The sequence below is a fragment of the Uloborus diversus genome, chromosome 8 (genome assembly GCF_026930045.1).
Source record: "Uloborus diversus isolate 005 chromosome 8, Udiv.v.3.1, whole genome shotgun sequence".
NCBI lineage: Eukaryota > Metazoa > Arthropoda > Arachnida > Araneae > Uloboridae > Uloborus > Uloborus diversus.
This window is the reverse complement of record NC_072738.1, coordinates 23,994,440-24,014,667: the sequence shown is the minus strand read 5'-3', so window position 1 is coordinate 24,014,667 and position 20,228 is coordinate 23,994,440. Positions and strand designations below refer to the sequence as shown.

The 20,228-nt window shown below is 31.6% G+C and overlaps 2 protein-coding genes across 2 annotated transcripts in view; one reads left to right on the top strand and one right to left on the bottom strand.

Annotated features, from left to right (window-relative positions):
* Positions 1-8,898: 8,898 nt before the first annotated feature.
* On the bottom strand, positions 8,899-11,027 carry LOC129227734 (MIT domain-containing protein 1-like). Its single transcript, XM_054862339.1, has one exon. It carries the CDS (start codon positions 10,773-10,775, stop codon positions 10,038-10,040), a length of 738 nt encoding a protein of 245 aa, XP_054718314.1. The 5' UTR covers positions 10,776-11,027; the 3' UTR covers positions 8,899-10,037.
* A 329-nt stretch (positions 11,028-11,356) lies between these two features.
* The window catches only part of LOC129227312 (E3 ubiquitin-protein ligase arih1l-like), a 30,738-nt gene continuing 21,866 nt past the window's right edge, over positions 11,357-20,228 (top strand). Inside the window, exons 1-4 of the mRNA XM_054861856.1 lie at positions 11,357-11,753; positions 11,930-11,997; positions 16,413-16,494; positions 18,666-18,728. Of these exons, the coding sequence (XP_054717831.1) occupies positions 11,544-11,753; positions 11,930-11,997; positions 16,413-16,494; positions 18,666-18,728 (423 nt within the window). The 5' untranslated portion in view covers positions 11,357-11,543. The remainder of the gene's footprint in view (positions 11,754-11,929; positions 11,998-16,412; positions 16,495-18,665; positions 18,729-20,228) is intronic.

The window sequence follows — 20,228 nt, the reverse complement described above, 5'->3', positions numbered from 1 at the left end:
TTTATTTCATAACTTAAATAGAAGATACTTCATAAATTAAGATAAATTTTAACTCTCATGCTGGCATGAGAATTAAAATTTGAGGAAGTCAATTAGTGTGCCTTATCCAAGGCAGCTGCCTATGGTGTCTAGTTTATATACAATTTTCAAAAAAAAATTGAGGTATTAAGTTTACTTCCATTACCTCTCTAACTACTCTGAAAAAGTGCCAAATGATGCTTCTTTCTTTTTTGCTTTAAATTCTTGCCAAGAAATAGTTAAAGCAAAACTTTGTTAAAAGGCTCATTTTTGCTAAACTTCATAAAAAAAACAGTTTTGCGTTCCAATTACTTTGGAAATTTCGAACAAATTTGATCTTGTGCAGAAAAAGAAGGGTTAATGTATAATAATATGTGTGAGTTTTTTCAGCCACATGTGGAAATTTCGTTTTAAATTGAAATAAACTAATTATCAGATGGTAAGTAATTAAGCTGATTACAGAATATTGAATTGCCACCAGGTAAGAATTAGCAAATCAAATTTAAAAGATTTTGAGCACTGGGAAAGGGGGAAAATTGAATTGAAAGATTCCTGAAATGAAGCAGATAAGGGGATACCTTGATTATTAGGATTTTGCCGCAATCTCTAAAGTTTGGAAAACAATCGTTTTATTCTATCAATATCAGCAAGGCTGATATACTTCAGCTATTAATCTTTAGCATAAAAAAAGTTGGCACCTATAGGAAAAATTGCCAAGAATCTCACTTATCAATCTTCCCATTGATAACTAGGAAAAATCAGAATGTCTTCATACTAATTTCAAATTTGTCTAAACCAGCAAATAAATTATCGTGAAAATTTGCTTTAAATTTAATCTTTATAGCATTCACTTCTTTGTCCTTCTCCCCCATCTTGATAGTGAAAATGTCTTTAAAACAAGGTTTTGTTCATGTTTTGTTACATAATGAAAATTAAAACTATTATTTTTTTTCTTCACATGTTTAGTTTTTATCAAAATTGTTGATTATGTTGGATAATTGATGAATTTTTAACTTTTATTTCCGTATTTATGCATATAAGTAGATATAACAAATTATCAGAAATTTTAATGAGATGTCCTTTTATGTGTTAATATGTATTGTGTGTGCTAATATATAATAATGTATGTGCAAAACGCCATTTAGCCATATAATTCTCGTACATTCCAATGTTATATATATGTTTTCTAAAATCCTATTATGATTTTATTTAAACAAGTTTTAACAAATTTTAAAATTAACTATGCAAAAATCTTTTGCTTTTGAATCTCATTCCCCCCCCCCCCCCAAAAAAAGAGAGTATATATTATATTTGTTTATGCTTCAGTTGCTTACAAATCTCATTTGTCTTCCTTTCTACATATATTATGTGCTTAAATACATATCATTTGCAACTTAATGAACTATATATTTGAGTTAATATAAAAGTGTTTTTAAAATTAAGCGCTATGTAAAACATCTTGCATTATTGAGTTTCTTTTTAAGACAAATTATGTACAATATCTTTTATGTTAACAACAAAAGAGAGCTTTGCCATTGTGATAGTTTCTGTAATGAAAAGGGTTTTTGCCAAATGTAGAATTCAATAAATTTTGTTTTAAAAATGTAATCTGTTTATTTTCTGATGAACCTAGAGGTGTTCTTTTAATTGCTTCCAATTTTCATTGCAACCAATTCAACTAAACTAGAAAATGTTGTTTTCTGGTTTAATATATGATTTTGAACTCCAGCCAAATCTCCCTTGTTCATGAAACTCTTAGTTATCCATTGCACAAAAGAGAAAAAAGATATTTATAAAAGAACCAACGAAGTCATGAATATTAATTAGTAACTAAGTGCAGTTACATTAGGTACTGCATTGCCGTCGCTACAAATCATAGGTAATTTTGCCTTGCTATGATACATTCTGTTTTCCTCACCAAATTGATGGTCTGTCCCATTTTCTTCTACTGTCCAATGAAAAATATATACTGGGTGTCGAAAATTCCTTGACACATCTTAAAAATTCATAGAAAAGCAACAAATTGTCTAATCAATATGCGGTTTAGTGCATAATATTTCGCAGATTCATAGGGAAAATCGGCTTGAATTTTCGCCTTCAGCAGTCATTTCTATTCCAACTTCCTTTTAGTTCTGTACCTCCACAAAACAAAATTTGCAGTGTCCTAACAGTATTGTACACATGATTTTCTGAAAGAGGGCGTTCAATTTTTTACAGACGTATATAAAATTGTCCCCCCCCTCCCCCGCCTTCCAAAGTAAACTAATAAGGGTCAAGGTCAATAAAGATGGCTTTTAGCAATGCATACAAATTTCAAAGGCAGGAATGCCATTGTGTCACGTGTCCATCATAAGCACATGTCCATTTTTGACCAGCAAATACCTGAAAATTATCTCATTCCAGCCAATTCATTTTCACTTTTATAAATTTTTGACTTAAAATTTTAACAAATAATTTCCTAATTTTTAACTAATTGCATTAATTTTAATTTAACTTAAATTAAAACGTTACTTAATCAAGTGATATAGTTTTGAAAATATTATATTTTAGGATTTGTTTTTTTGAGAAAAGTTTAAGAACCAGTTATAAGGTCACTCCGCTTATAAGATCACGTCTCGAAGTCCCGAGGGGTGACCTTATATTGAGGTCCGACTGTAGTTGTAAAAAAGTGTGATGTTAGAAAAAAGAGCTTCAGGACCCAGCCTCGAAAATTTTTTGAAATTTAAGCCTAAAAAATGTAATTGTGGGATTATCTTTGCTTATGTTTGGGGAAGGGATAGATTCAAGTTAGCACTCCTGGCGATTTTGCAATATTGTAGCTTTAAAAATGATCTTTTAGACTATCTTTGATGATGATATAAACAAGAGAGATGCGAGGACCTTCTACTGGAAATTTTTCGAAATTGAAGTCTCAAGGAATAATGCTTGGTAATTTTTCGAAATTGTAGCTTTTAAAACTCACTTCAATCAATCTTTGGTGATGAGAATTGTACAGTAGAAGATCAGAAGCCTTCCCTGAAATTTTTTTGAAAATGAAATCTCAAAAACACAATTGTATAGGCCATCTTTGTAACAAAAGGAATGGGGTATATTAATTCTCAAAGGTGTTTTTCTTTTTTTTAGGGGGGGAGGACGCTCTATAACTTCTTTAAATAAATCACTAAACTTCATTTGATTTTTTGATACTTTATTATGTATTCTCAAGACAGGAACCATTAGCCAAGTTGGTTAGAGCATCATGCAAATAACTTGTAGGTTGTGAGCTGGATTCCCCATTTCACAGAAAATATCGTTTTTGAATCACCTAGTTTCCTTTACTGAATAAGAATTCTGATCCAAATTTTCTTGAATATATGAGGCAGTGAGAAGCAAAGTGATGTAAGTGGCAAAATTTAAAGTTTAGAGATAATCAGTACAAATACCATTGAGAAGCAATACTAATAGAGGGAGCCATAGCAAATGTGTCAGTGAAATAAGCTTGGACCCAATGTTTCCCAGGTCAGGTGACATGTTTGGCTGGGAAGTTGTCTCGTTTTGGCACGCAATCGCTCTTTTGGCATTAAATATTTTTTAGACTGTGCTTATTATGAAGTCGGGACTATAAATCAGAGCAACTCTGGCTCCAACTCCTTTACCGCATAATAATAAATAAATAAATAACGGATACAAATACAGGCCTATCGTTTAAACTCCCTCTCCCCACTTCTTTCCGGATTTTAAAATATAATGTAATTGCATTTTTCATGTATTTTGATGTTTATTCTCTGAAATGACGGGCATGTACAAATAGTTTTAAAGTGTTCTGTTATTGACTGAAAATTTATGGATTCATACGTATTATAATCAATGTTTTGAAATGATTTCATACGCAGGCATACTAGTATTCAAATTGAAGCATAAAAATAGCAAATCTTTATTCTTGCGCATCTGCTGTTCACAGGAGCTTGGCGAGAAGATACTCGCCAACAAAGCAAATGTACACAAAATGCTTAAGAGCCGTTAAAATAATTACTAGTTAAGTAAAAAGTGCTTTTATGGAACTGAAATGTTATTTGCACTCAAGATATACAATGTTTTATAACTTTTATAGGTAAAATAAGTACAAAAATTTAAAAATTATAGGCAACTGTGGAATATATACTCGTTGAATGCATATAAATGTTACTGGACCTCCTGGTGTGGCTTTTTCCTCACAGTTTACAATGCTAGAATACTGCACTATTACTATAAATCTAATTTTTCCCTTCTACAGTTAAAGGTTGTTATCAGGCATGGCTTCAGCTAATGAAAACTTCTTCAGCGGTTATGGTCAATTCGAAATTGCTCCCCAGGTCACATGGTACTGTTGCCGTATCAGGATAGTAGGGTTGCATTCTCTCCATCTATTCCTTCTCAATGACAAATACCAGTAAGGGAATATCTCCTCTGTCTTGGGGCAAGAGATAGTTCTAATAGCCCTGGCAGGTGCTGCTGTATAGCATGATTTAGAAAAAAAATTTAATGAAAGCCTACCGAGGACGTTATCTTTAAAAGCGTTTTATTCAAAACTAGAACATGTTCACTTGCATACCTTTGCTTCTCACTGCCTCATATGATCTAAACTCATTGCAGGATTTTGAACTAATTTTGTTGTAACATTAAAATCGGAAAAGAAAATGATGATTCTAACATGTTAAACCACAGTATCATCATATGTATTGTTTCTCAAGGGTGGTATTTTTAAATTATATTTCTTGTGGTCATGTTATAACTTCCTTTATGCTTTATAAATTTAGCATTATTTTAAAGATTTTTCTTACCCCTATTAACACAAAATAAACAAGCAAATCACATTTTGACAAAAAAAAAAAAAAGGTCGGATTTTGAATTTTCACTGTCTAGTGCAAATGCTTCAAATGAGTCAGCTAGCCATGCATGTATTTAGTGGTTACTAAAGGATACTGAAATTTAAAAATAAATGCCAAGTATGAAACATATTTAATAAGTAGCTTAGTGTGTAATCCTTTTCTGTACACTAATTTTGGCTTGAAAAGATTTTGGAAAATGTCTATTTTAGATTTGAACTGACTTCCGAACGGCACAACCTTGAGGGTCACGGATCTGGACGAAATTCTGCATTTCGGTCAATTTGCGTTAGATATGAACCCTGGTACAGCCATTTGACTGCATAGGCCCTAGTTCGGCCTCAATTCGGGTCCAAAGTTGCTTGTTTAGCTCAAGAAGAGCAATGATTTTTCCTTTGAAATTAAACTTTTTTTGCCTTTTCTTGCTATTGCATTTCAATATTACCCAACTGAATGCATTCGCATTATATAATAAATTCCCCTGCCCCTACATTGTATTAACAAGAGACGCGAAAGATGCCAGGAGAGCAAATATTGTGCCAAAGATTCTAATTCCAAAGAAAATGCAGTTTGCGTTTCGCCTATGCACTCAAACAATTTTACCTGGGCTCATATCTAGTACAAATTGACCTAAATCCTGAAGTTTATCCAGATTCGTGACCGATTTTTTGCCGTTGGAACCAAACTGAGTTCAAGGACTCCAGAATTGCAATAAATCTACTTTCTTAACATTAAAATCTGCATCTTATAGCACTGAAACAAATATTAATATTTTCAAAAGACTTAAATCACGCAATTTGATGCCTTTAAAATTAAATTGAATTCCTCGTTAAATTTTGAATTACTTTTTGCATATCCAAGTACTGGTACATACTCTAAATTATTTTTTTTTTTAGCATTGAAGCAGCGAATCTTATGACGCTGAAACAGACATTCATACTTTTTAAAAAAAAAGTTTTATTTTCGAAATTTGCTGCCCTACGCGGCCACCTACCCCAGGAGCCGGGTTTGCTATTCGTTAATTGCCCCCTTGCTCATCAAAAATTGCTGATTCCAATAAAAGTCTTTTTCTGGTAACATTCTAATAACAATCCAATATTTCTAACTCAAACTAACAAAAAAAAAATCTTTTCGGCGGTTAAATTAATTTAGTATTTCGAGGTTTATTAATTTCTAAATAGGGTTATTTGCATCCATTTTAGTTGAGGGAAAAAGAAATATTCTTTAAATAGAGCTCCATTAAATCTGGGTCTGACTAACTTGATTCAACCAAAACAGGATGAGTTTGCCGTTCAGGGCAAAGGCCTTCGTTTCCACCTAGGTCTGGCACTGTTTGTACCATTGGAGGCCACATTTAAATGTGCAGTGATTAAGGAGACTACATATCTTAACAAGCTTATAAATTTGACTATTATGTTTTTTGTGTAATTTTACCAATTTGCATTGAAGAAAAACAAAAATACAAATAATAGAAAAAAACATGAAACCATTTATTCATTATTCAACATAAAAATGAACAAGAACATTTTTGTATTCAAGTTGTAACATTTAAAAAAAAAAAGGACAATACATAGCAGCAATGCATAAAATAGTTTTGAAATCCGATTTAGAACGACTGCACAAGAAACTGACCAGTGTACTAATTTTAAATCTAAATAAGTTACAATCATAAGAGTATATTAAAACATGTTTATGGACACATAAAATTTTTACTTGTGTCCCCATTATCGAATAAGTCTTAAAAGTGTGCTGAATTTCCAAAAAAAGAAGCCAAATTTAACAAGTTTCAGTGAGAAATGGAAGACGTCTTTCATATGCTTTGCACATGAATATCCTCTCCCTTCCTCTGCAGACAGCAGTGGCAGTAATTCGGGGGGGGGGGGGGAGCCCCCACATTTTTTTTAAAAACCATGCTGTGGGTGAGATTACCCGAACGTCACCAAATATTGTTTAAAATTTCAGTTTTAAAACTTCAATTTTGAAAATTTCCCTTAAGTCAGTAAATGAGAAGTCTGAAATAACATTTTAAAAGACGCTTAAAAAGCGTTTTAAACTTTGCAAAATTTCTGGGAGTGAACCCCAAACCTCTTGCTCTAAGTTTGCTAAAGATAGCCTTAATTTGCGTCTTTAAGACATCAGTTTAATTGTAAGGAAAGAGCCTTCCTTTTATTCTTATATTAACAAAGACAGTGCAAACTTCTTTGTTTTTATTGGTAATCAGTGGCGCAATTTTGCAAGGGGATGGTTCAGAGTTAAAAGTCCCAATTTTGTATCATACCCCAATATGCCATCAAACATATTCACTTGATTTAATCAATTCTTGAGAACAAAAACAGTAAAAAAAAATTGTTGAAAAAATAATTAGCATTAATAAATGTAAAAAATATATATAACAGATACCTAATTAAATTACCAGAAAGCACAAGAATTTATGCATTTACTTTTTTTCTAATTCAAAAATGAAAACAGCAAAGGAAATTCAGGTATAGGAAGCACCAAGTCTGAAGAGTAAGAAAAATTGTTTTAATTTGTAGTTATGAAACTAAAAACAACTTTATTACAGTATACATCATTTATAGTCACCAGTCTGCCTCTATAGGCTCACAGAATATTGTAGAATAAAATCCAATTTTCTAGTTATTTTTCCGCCTTTATTTATAACCAGGGCTGTGGAGTCGGAGTAGAAGAGTCGGAGTCGGACTGATTTTGGGATAAAGGAGTTGGAGTCGTTAGAAAACATGCCGACTCCGGGCTTCTTTTTTTCTTTCCTTTTCACTGACTCTCCTTGCATTTTTTAAAAACTGATTACCAATTGGTTCGATTACATGTATAAAAAGATACTAATGAGAAAATAACTGCCATTATGGCAATTAGCTAGCTTGAATGCTTACCGAACTTTCTGTAGCCGTCCCCTAGTTTGCTTGCTTTTTAACTTAACTAATAGCAACTGTCAGCAAACGGTTTTGTTGCCTAACATTTTCAAGTAATCACTTTCAAATAAAAATGAAATATAGTGTTTTGTTCGATCTCACTTATAAAATAGTAAAAGAAACGTAACAAATTAGTAAGTCGACACCCGTAGCTAAGGTTGAAACGTTTAAGTGTGATCGGCAAATTCAAAGAAGTTCTGGCGCGAAAGCACGAATCCCAAAGATTCGATGAAATAATCTAATGTTTTTTTCTTTATTAAGACTATTTCTGTAAGCTTGGTTCTCACTAAAAAGTATGGAACAAAATAAGTAAATGATTTCTTGATTACAACACTCAAGAATTGCAGTTAATCTTAAAATCTTCATATTTAGGTTAATTCTAAAGCAGCCAATAAAATTTAAATTAAAAATTTAGCGAAGAAGAAATATGGTATAGTAAAAGTTATTCGTATAAATTTGTATACCGCCGCGTTTTATGTAAAATTAGCTCCTGACGTAAATGTGCCCTATTTTCGTTGAAATTTTTTTGATGAAATATAATTTAAAATATATTCGTGAAAATTTTCAGAATTAAAGTATTAATATTTTTTTATAAACTCTGAAATTAACTTTGGGTGTCATCTACCAGATGGGTGTCACCCGGGGCAAACCACCCCCTCTCCAGAACTTGGATTTAGAAAGAAGGTTTTTTTTCTCTCAAGTTACAGCTTTCAAAAATTGAAAGCACACGATTTGATCAATATCTATTTGTTAAACATTAAAGGGGGGAAAATTACAGATAATCCTTTTTAAAATTTTTAAAAGGGATTTTTAAGTCATCTCACTTTTTAACTTGTAACTATTGGAAAGTTTGATTTTTAAATTGAATTTCTAACGTTGTATGGCGTCTTGGGTTTACAATAAAACACAAAATGCAAAATTTTCATAAAAAGGAATTAATATTTCAATCTGTGTTAAGAGGTTTTCTCCCTTCCCTTGAATGGAGAGAGGGAGTTGAAAAAATACAATTAAAAAAATTAAAAAAAAATCGGAGTCGGAGTCGGGCGTTTCAAAATCCAGGAGTCGGAGTCGGCCATTTTCTTTCCGACTCCGCAGCCCTGTTTATAACTTCATCTTCTTCAGTGTGTGATGATGACATTGCTTGAATTCATCAGTGCAAGAACCCATTAAACATTCTTTGTACATAGTACTCCTTAAGTATGCTTTTCACCTTCTCAAATTCGAGAAAGATCTCTCACTTTTGCAATTCGTTAGAGGAAAAGTGCACATTGAAAAAAAAAATCTTTTAAGAAGAGAGTTTTATTTTTTCACTTATTAGAACTGAAATTGTTGTTACATTGGTTTGGAATTATTTTTACATATAAAATACATAGAATCATAATTAATCAAAAAAAAAAAAGTAAGAGCTACGGAAGGTGTCTGGACACCCTGGAACCCTCCCTTGTGTGCGGCACTATTGGTAATTAGACTTTATTTTTAAAAAACATTACGGGGACAGCCCTGGAAACTCCCTTTCGTTCCCCAAATGTTGACAAAACTCTAAAAAAACGGCGTTTTAAAAACTACAATTACAAAACATTTACACGAGAGAACATCAGAAGCACCCCCCCCCCCTCAGTCAAGATAGCCTAGAAAATAGTCTTCAACTTTCTTTAAAAGAATTGTCCCTGCACTTTTAAGCCCCACTCGCCGCCTCTAGCACTAGTGAAATAGTGTAGAACCTTCAATTCCTCACTGACTCTTTTAAACTTGGCACTTTCCTTGAAATTTCAACCAACATTTAAGACCTTATATCTCCATAAAGGGGAAAGAAAATAAGGCAAAATAATTTTTGCATTGAAAAATGTTTTAATATGCTCTTTTAATAGCTACCTATTCAAATTTATTTTACAGTAAAACCATCCTAACAGACACCCCTCTTATGCAAACAATTTTTAATTCCCCCGGTTCTTAGGCAAATAACATTATTAAACTCCTGTCCCGTGGACATACCTCTATTGTGAGCGAAAAAAAAAAATTCCGTTAGTGTGCGTATTAGAGGGGTTTTATTGTATTACTATTATTAGTGTGATTTCCTGGTGAGGCTGCACATCTCCCACCTCAAGGCTTCATAATGCAATATGGCAAATTATAGTTACGATAAAAGTTCAACAGGTCTAAGTTTAATTTAAACCCTTTATTTTGTATAATTAAAATAATATGTGAAGCTCAATTGATAAGTAGATTTTCATGGCATACATACAAATCATTTATTCTTGAAATAAATATCTACAGTTGTTTCATGACATCTCTTTAGATTCTGGTCACAAAATCCAATAGAAAACTGTTTCACAGACTTAAAATAATCCAACCCTCGGCCAATCTTGATAACCCAACCGGAATCAAGCCGTATTTCTCGATCATGCAGAGTATTAGAAAACTGTATAGTTAATTCAATACTATAATCACGAAGACTCTCTTTTAAACTCTGAAGCTTTGTATTTTGATTCCTAGAATCCTGATCATGAACACCAGTGACCAAAACAATACAATTTAAAAATGGGCAATATCTTACAAGCAATTCGCAGAAATTTAAGAAGTTGTAAATCTGGTGTGTAGTCCTCACATAAGGATCATCAATTTCCACTTTATTGACAGAATCGTCAAGATATTTTTTGAAAATCGATTCGTAACTAAACCCCACACTATCGTTCGATATTTGAATTTGTTCGTGATAAATACCGCTATCTTTCTGCTTCTGAACTATGCCTTTAATTTTCTCAGCTCTACTCATATATTCTGAAGTTTTTCTGCGCAAATGCTCAAGCTTTTTCTTCTCTGACGTTCCTTTGATAACTTGCAGAAAAAGCTGTATTCCTTCTTGATAACAAGCAAGTGACGATGGGTATTTTCCATCATTATCATGCTTTATAGCGCTGCTAATTATTGAAATTGCAGATTGTTCAATACCATCCAAACTGTTATTAGTTGTTCGAGTGTTCATTTTTCCTTGTTGATTCTTCAATAAAATATGCAGAAGACGATCATGACCAAAGATTTCAAAAACTTAAAAGAATCAAACTTCCAACATAATTTCCAAAGAAATTTTTCTTTCATTGAATAACTATGCTTAGATTCATTAAAAAAATGATTAGAATTTGTGACTCAGGTCAGCACGAATTTAAAAGAAGAGCAGTAATATCTTTGTAACCGAAATCTCAAAACTGAAAATCTCGACTGATCACGGATTTCGTAAATAAACAAAAACTTGACTGCGGGACAGTTATTTATTAAAAATGCAAAAATTGTGATTGTTTAGAAGTTATGCGTTCTACAAAAAAAAAAAGAAAAGAAAAGAAATTATGCAGGGAAAACTATAATAAAAAAAATTAACTGAAGTTATAAAACATTTTACTAAAAATTTTGCGTCCAATTGCTCGGAAAAACTTACTTTGAATAAATTTTATTGGATTTATTTGAATTATATTCTTTCGTTAAACTATTTTAAAATAATTTTATAAAGTTGAAAATAATTTTCGTCTAATCTTTTTTTCAGAACTCAAAATTCAGTTTCGATTTCTCAACTCTGACAGCTGTGACGTCATTACAAATTGGAATGATGGTGGTGGGGTTTTAATTTTTAGTGATGTAAATAATTTTGGTTGGAATCTATGTCATACTTTGTTTTGTAGCCTTTGTTTATTTTCTATATTCGTGCACAGAGGAATCTGTTTTTGTGCTAAATTTTTGTGACTGGAGCCAAACCAATAAAATGGACATCGTCGATGATGAATTATATGATGCTGATTCGGGAAATGAATCTAGCGCAGAAGATGAGGACGAACTTTCTATTTCTTTAGAACCAGAATCAACATCGAGAGAAAAAATTGAAGCAGAAGAGTTTCATTATGAAGTACTTTCCACGGAGCAAATCGTGCAACATATGATAGACTGTATTCGAGAAGTGAACACTGTAGTTCAGGTAAATAGTTAGTGTTAACAAGTTTGCCCAAGTGTAAATATTGCTTTTTTCTCCTTATCCTGTTTTTTTATACAACTTAAATTTCCCTTTCGTGCAATTATAAATTTACTCTTTAATCATATTACGAAAAAGAAATTTAATTTTTCTCACTTTTTCAAATGACGTTCATTTTTTAGATTCCGCCTACAACCACAAGAATTTTGTTGAATCACTTTAAATGGGATAAAGAAAAATTGTATGAAAGGTTGGTGTTTTGTTTCTTCTAGTGTAAATGTCCTCTGTAATATCTTTTATTTATTATAATCATATTAAATACTCATTTAGAATGCTTATAGTGTTAATTTTATTCTGTTTTGAGAAAAAATTCACTTGTGCTGCTTAATGCAATCAATATGTGTAGTTGATGAACATTACAAGTGATAAACTCATTGTGGAAAATTTGTTCTTGTAATTATTATTTGTTTAATTTTCTTTAATTGAAAAGTCAAATTTAATTTAGAAACAAATTATATTCAATTGCTTCTAGTAGTTCTTTTTTTTTTTCAGTGATTGTTTGAATTCGTTGTGTATTATTTGTTTGTAGAGTGCTTTAAGATCTTGGTAGATTTTTATTCATTTCCAAGGAATGAACTACTTGGTAATACTGTAGAGAACCAATTATCCGGGAAGTTCGAGACCATAGCTATCCCGGATATCTGAATTTCCCGGTTTTCTGGATCGCTAAAAGGAGCTTTTGGCCAATTGTTTATAAAACTTAAATTACTACAATAAATAGTAATAGGTATTAAAATAAGAAGAAAGCAGTTCAGAAATGCTTATCAATATCGAAACATTAAAAACCATTAGTGAGAGAGTAATTAAAACACCAAAAACCTTAAGTTATTTGATAAGACCTGAGACCCTCACACTCATTTTGAAAAGGAAAGAAAAACACCAATTTTCGATGTTTTAAAATGAAAGAGAATGAAGGGAAGGGCAAGAAACAAGTTTTTGAATGTAAATGTGCGATTCTTCTACTATAGTGTATGAGAGAATTTGTTTTCATGAACACGTTTTTTTTCTTCACTTTTTTGTAAAGGTTTGGCGTTAGCGATTATTGATAACTATTGCTTTTGCCCCCCATTAAGTTAATACCAATTGAAATTTAATTTATGAGTTCCTGCAGCCTTATTACAGTCTTGCTTTTAACGATTTCTAGATTCCACCATCAACAGAAAATTCGAAAATCGGGGCGTTTCGCGCGCTTTTGCGACATCTTCTGCTCTAAACGGTTTGAATTAAAGACCATTCAATAAAATATTGCATAATAACATTGCATAATATTCATTTCTTTAGTTTTTAGTTGAAATAAAGCACAAAAATTTCCGACTTCGGTTGTCCTTTTTAGTTCAAGAAAATATTCCGGAAATTTTCCCCTGCGTTAAAAACAACCCTTTGAAGTTCATTTTTGTCAACATTTTCCTGAGTTATAGTATAGATGAGTAATATGGTATTTATTAAGAAACCACTCATCTTCTTTTAGGTATTTCAAAAAAATGCTTAGTTTTTCAAAAATTGCCAAAAATGCGTATTTTTTAAAAAATGGAGGGAAAATCGGCAAAAGGTTTTCCAGGTTTCTGGATTCCCAGATAAAAGGTTCTGCACTGTACTTTAAAATGGAGCTGAATGAGTAAATGTTGCTTTCTATTTAATAAATCCATATTTCATTTCAATTTTTGTGCCTGATATAATTTCTTGATCTACAGGAAAAGATTTAAATATATAGTTTTTATAAATTTATTCTTTTTCATGTAGGTATATTCCTATTTTTTTTATCCAGACTGTGTAATGGATGCACCAAATACCACATTTTGCTAAATACTTAATGCAACATTCAAATTAAATATTTGGTTAAGGGTACATTGGTCTGCTTTCTTACTTTTCCTTTTTTATCTAATAAAAATATTAAATGAGCAGTTCTATTATCCTCCATGAGGTTCATTAAATTTTTTTCACCATCCCAGATTTTTTTGAAAATGTTCAGGTCATTAGCTTTTTTTACATTAATTTTTAACAGAACTCTGTGAAGCAGACCAACGTGCCCCGAGCATGGGGTACATTGGTCCACATTGCAAAAAGCAACTTATAATGATAATATTGATAAATATTGTAAAATACTGTAACTAATGTATGTTCTTTTGTGTTTAGCATGAAAATAGAATAATTTTAAGGTTGATAACATATTAAAATTTTAGACCAACTTCTACTTCTGCACTATTTATGCCAGAACCATAACATTTTTTCAAGAATCAACGGTCAACGCGACTTTGATCTTATCAACTTCGCTGTTGCTGTTATTAGATTTTTTCTCTACTTGTTCTTTTAAAAGTTTTCCTTTTTTGGTGGATTTTTTAAAAGTAAACAAATGTGGGTACTTTGTGTTCTTAGGTTGAAAAAATGCTGTCATGATTTTTTTTTTCTTTATGACAAAAAAAAAAAAAAAAGATGAAACTATATGAAGGGCCACGGGGAAGAATGATCATAGTTCACCATGCTCAAATTTCCCTCATTACGTTTCTGAGCTTGAAATCTCGAATCGTTTCCAAGTTCAAGGGAGGAGTTCAATTTATTACTCCATTCTTTATTAAAACTATTTTTAAAAATTAAGTGAGGATTATTCAATAAAGGTGCTTTTCCAAATGCCGCCAAATTTTGGTGATAAATCTCTCTCTTATGGCAACCAAGCGCCACTGTCGCAATACTACGGCAACCCTACTATTTTCCCCTTCCCTGGCGATAAACTGCTCTCATAGCAAACCGGCGCCACTACGGGGATACTACGGCAACCCCTTTACTACCCACTCTACGGAGCGGAGCGCCCCCTGCCTTTCCCCCCACCCCCCGCTTTTCGCATTTCGGATGGGAGTGCAGTGGTAAATTAAATTCACCTCGTGGCCAAATTTTTTTTAAAATTAATTTAAATTGGGCGTTTTTCTTTTTTCAAAAAACTAAGAGGATCTTATTGAAAACCTGCAAGCAGTGAGTACAACTTTTTACTTTTTTTAAATTTAAATTTGTAAAATAGTTTTTATAAAACGGCATGGGATGCAGTGATTTCATTGTTACATAACCACCCCCTCTTTTGTAGTGCTTAATTTTACAAAAATAATTAATTTTTTGGAGTCTAATATTTATTTTAATCCTAAATTTATCCTTTCCAATCGTTTTTTTCTTTTTTTCAGTCCAGATGTATTTAGATTTTGCTCTAATCAAGCTAAACCTGTTTGCAACCATGCCGTTTTATTTTTGTGATTTTATGTGTTTTCCTTCAACTGTTGCTAAATTTTTTGGCCCCCATTTCCAGACGCTATTTTTTTCGCTCTGCAAATGAAAAAGAAAGGGTGAAAATATTTTTTTTTTCTATCCTACTTCCGTGGAAAATGAATGAATTTCTCGCGTTTTGTAGGGTTTATTTTTTAATTGAATTTTTAAGAGTTTATTTATTTAGATTAGTTAAATAATAGTGTTTTTGAGGATATTTCCCAAATTAATTTTTGATTTGATGTTTGTTTTAATGTTTTTATGGTCATTGGGAAAGTATCTTAATTTGTGTGGTCGGCCATACATAATTCGTCCGACCGCATAGAATATCATTGGTCGGCTGTTGAAATTAGATCCCGCCCCTTTGGTCGGGTTCATAAAACAGTCCCGACCTCAGGCAGTAATTTCTACTCTGCTCATGCACAGAAGTTGGTCGATGCTTCATTACATTTCCGGCGGTCGGGTCTGCAACCACTGCCTTACTAAAAATATATCTATCTAGTTTTCGCAGCATTTTATTGTATTGTTTAGGGTTTATTTATTTAGATTAGTTTATAATTAGTGTTTTTGTGCATTAAGTTATTCAAATTAATTTCTTTTTTAAGAGGTTAATTATTTGTTTTAATGCTTTTTACCGTTTTTTTAAAGAAATTTTTTTTGCCTAGTTTTCTTTGCATTTCAATGTAATTTTCAGTGTTTATTTGATTAGATTAGTTCATATTTAGTGTTTTTAAGCAGTTGAGTTTTTTAGTATTTTTCTCCAGATTTAGTTGTTTTTGAACCTTTTGTTTACATTTTGATGCTCCAATTTCATGTATTTCTGATGCAAAAACTCCATTTCATTCATTTTCCAGTAGGTTAGTAAAAAAAACATACGTTTCTCCCCCTTTTTTTTCATTGGCAGAGCGGGAAAAATAGCGCTTAGACTTTGGCGCCAAAAAATTTGGCGAACTTTGACAAAGTCGCCAAGACGCACCTTTATCGAAAACTTCCCAATTAAGTTGTAGAGTGCTTTAGTGTTTACTATTTTGTTTGTTTATTGCTTTTGAAGATAATTGGTAATTTCTTAACCGTAAGCAACCAATTAGCTCTCAAAGTGATGTAAATTTACAAAAAAATTTGAGTAGTATAATGAACAGAAGTTAATACTTGTATACGTTTTAATCTGAAAAATTATCGAATTATATTCTTTTTTACAGTTTAATTTGTGCTATTTTGGGTATACATATATTTCTTTGTTTTAGTCAAAAGTTGTAGTCAAAAATATTTAAACATTTTATTTATTTACAGTTAAATAAGTAAAAAATATGTGTTTGTTTTTATGTGATAAAAACAATTTGTTTCTATAAATATTTGCAGATATTATGATGGTGACCAAGATGCTCTCTTTAGAGAAGCTCATATAATTAATCCTTACAAGCCACCAAATTCATCATCAAAGGTGAGAGTGAATCTATTACTGTATTTTTTACTTTCTTTTCAAATTTCATTTTCCAATTGTTGTCGTTTTTAAATTATTCACTATTTTATTTTACATATTTTCTTACTTTTATTTATTATTATTATTTGAAAAAGTTCAAGTAATTTTGAGAAATTTCAAAATTATATCATATATTAAAAGAATTCTGCATTAGAATTTTGTGAAACATACATTTTTATCAATCTTAATTTTGTGAAGTGTCCACAAACAAGCCCAAAATTTCCACTGGCTAGATCCCTGACAAATATATAATTTATTTTGGAATCATACTTGTGATGTTAACTATTTGTGATAAGATTTTTCCATCTTGTATGTCTTTTGAATCCTCTTAGGCATGAATCTTATTGGATTGTATAACAGTTCTTCTGATCATGGTCTTTGTCGATTCGCATATGGAATGCACTTTAAACTGTTTTCCTTAGAGACAATTTTTCCCCTCAGTCTGATTAATAAGAGTTTCTTTTTTTTGGAACTAATGTCATATACCCCACCCTTAACGACTTTTTCCTGTTGGCGCCAAGAAAACAATGTATGACGACATATGTTTTTTCACGGTCCGATGGATCGCTGAATGAAAACCAGAAAGTCTGGCGAATGACGCTGTACGTAGATTTCTTGCGCTGTCTCTCAAGTAAGATTGTGCAGTGCATCAGGTCGCTGTGGTTATTTTGAAGCACTTAGTGAACGAGGAAACATGCCTCGAACAATTGCGTTTCCCGCTAAGTGTGAAGTTTGTGCTGTAATTCCATTTCTGAATGCTGAAGGAAGGGCAATTCAGAACAAACGTAGAGGAATGTTGTCATCAGGCATTGTCCTTCTGCACGACAATACGCACCCACACATTGCTGCTTTAACCAAAAATTTTCCTGCAGCAGTTTTGCTAGACAGTGTTTGACCATCCTCCATACAGCCCTGACTTGGCGCCTTCCGATTACCATCTCTTTAGTCACATGAAACGCTGGCTAGGAGGACAGACGTTTGGCTCCGACGACGAACTGCAGACCAGCGTACAGAATTGGCTGAAAGCACAGGCAGGCCTTCTATGACGAGGGTATCGGAAAATTGATACCACGCTACAACAAATGTCTTAAACGGAGTGGCGACTAGTAGTTGGAAGGTGTATGCACATATTCCAAATAAAAGAGTTTTCTTTTTCTTTGTGGTCTTCATTTTGCGATCGATCGGACCTTGAAAAAAAAACCTCGTAAGATAAAGTTTACAAGATCATTTTAAATAGGCCAGCTCTCATTGCTGTCAGTTCTAAGCCTAGATAAAATGAAAGAAAATCACACATGCATTATTGTATTCAATTATTTTTTAATCTGCCTTTCCAGTACTAAATTTGATAAAAACATTTAAAAAATAACATATAAAAAGAGTTCAGTAAAATCTCATTACAATGAATGCCAACAAATTACCCGCTTCAACAAAATAAATAGTCAGTCCTGTTTTAATTGCCCACGTTCCAATAAACAAAATTTGTGTTCCCTTGAGGTTTATTGTCACCAGTGAAATAGTATGTGACCGCACTTGTTTTAACTCATTTAAAAGATAATTGTGTAATTTTAACTTACTTTAAATTCATACCTGATCTGAAATTCTTGTAAAAATATGAACTTTTGAAAAATGCTTGAAATTTTTTGATATCCTTCATAGTTAAGTCACTTCATTCACATCAAATTAAAGTTGTGTTGTTTCACTAGTGTTAAACTTTCTAAGAATACTGAAGATGAATGATTATTGACACAAGATATTATGGAGGTGATTTTTACGTTTTACATTATTCCGGGTTTAATTCTACAAATTTTTCATCATCATCTCTGCCAGCCTCTGGAATACAGAATGAATGTTCTATTTTATTCATTTTTGCCAAATGATACTGCCTCAAAAAAACTTACTATTGATAGGAGCAGTTTTTCTACTTTTGTGATTTCTGCTCCAGAGCAGGTCTTCTAGCATCAGCTATAAAATTGTGCTTATCATTATCTTTAATGTGTGTAAATTATCCCATTTGAATTCCACACGTAATGATGTCACATATTTTTATTACTTAAAGTGTGCAGGAAATCCAAAAATATTAAAACTAATACGTTACCTTATTTTGTTGGAAATTTAACGCGAAACTTTTTTAGGATGCAAGATTGGCTTCTAGGACAGAAGATTGTGAAATATGCTTGATGAGTATTCCACGCACTGTAAGTATAAAATTTTCCTTAACTGAATTACGAAAAGTATTTGAGTGTTAATAAGCTATGAGCAAATAAGTATCAATTCTCTCCCATCAAAAAACATCCTTGTAAGGAGACAAAATGAAATGTTCTAAAAAAAAATATTTAATTATATTTGGTATAAAAAATTCGTTAGTTAGACATATTTTAATCGTACATAAATGACCACTTCTGGCAAATTCATGACAAAACAAATTTATAACAAGCTTGTTTCCTTTTAAAAAGTTGTATTTTATCAAAATGTTAAAGAATGAGGAATTTACTGGAGTGAGTATTTAAAAAAAAATTAAAATAAATAATTCATTGAGAAACATGCATACGGAAGGGATTTTTAATCTGGAGAAAATTTGGAGCAATTTTAGGTGATTAAACTTTTGATGTTGATTCTGTAGTTCAGACGAGCTCAAACCATAATAAAAGAAAAGCATGTTAAAGCTGTATACACAAACTATTCCTCACTGCTTGAACATATATTTCTCATATGCATTAACAATGAAACAAGTAATGAACTGCATGAAAATAGTTTTTAAAAGCCAGCCTTTTTTTTTTCAGCATTCTGCATTGTAAAAAATTAACACGAAATTAATGCCTAATGCAAAGATAAATTTGATTCCAAAATTTTGTTAAAATTCCAGCAGTCGTAAAATACTTACTTTGCTTGCAGCAATAGAATTTTTTTTTTTTTTGAACTACATTAATACATGATTAAAAATACTAAATATTGAAAATGTTTATGATAAGAATTTTAGATTAAAAACTGAGAAACTATTGAAATTTTCAGAACACTTGATCTATTGTAATTTCTTTTTAAACTTTGGTTTGTATTCAGTTTTTGTTGTTGTTGTTTGTTATAAAATCATTGATCTTGTTCAGTAACGCAATTTCAGTTCTCTTATAATGCTAGATCTTCTAATACTACAAAAAAGATGAATTTTAAAAAATTGTGAGCAAATTTTTCTCTTTTGGCACTTGGTTGATTTTTGGCACCTCTGCATTACAGTTATTGTACCATTTTCATTTCTTTCTGCTCTAGTGGGGCACATTCATTGTCATTAATGAATGGTTTTCAGTAACCCAATAAGGGTGCAGTAGATATACACCCATTATTGGGTTAGTATTAGGTATACTGCATTAGGCTCAGCGAATTACTTTTAATTTCTAAAGTTTTGCAGCATATGAAATATTCAATATTGTTTAAAAATAAATTATTTAAATTAATTATTGCCATCAAAATTTAAAAATTCTAAATTGTAGTTCAGGAGCATTCAGCATTTTCATGTTGTAGCCTATTGCATTTTGATTCACAAACATTCTCTGCTTCTGAACATAGATGTTCACTAACCATTATCTGTATCAACTTGCTTTTGGAATTATCTATTTTATGCTGTATTTATTTCAATTAATGATTGTATTTAATGTAGGTAAATTTAGAATGTTGAATGGAAATGAATTTACATTTCACAAAAG

Excerpts from the sequence above, each read along its gene's own strand:
- LOC129227734 (XM_054862339.1), bottom strand. The coding sequence starts at position 10,775 with ATGAACACTCGAACAACTAATAACAGTTTGGATGGTATTGAACAATCT.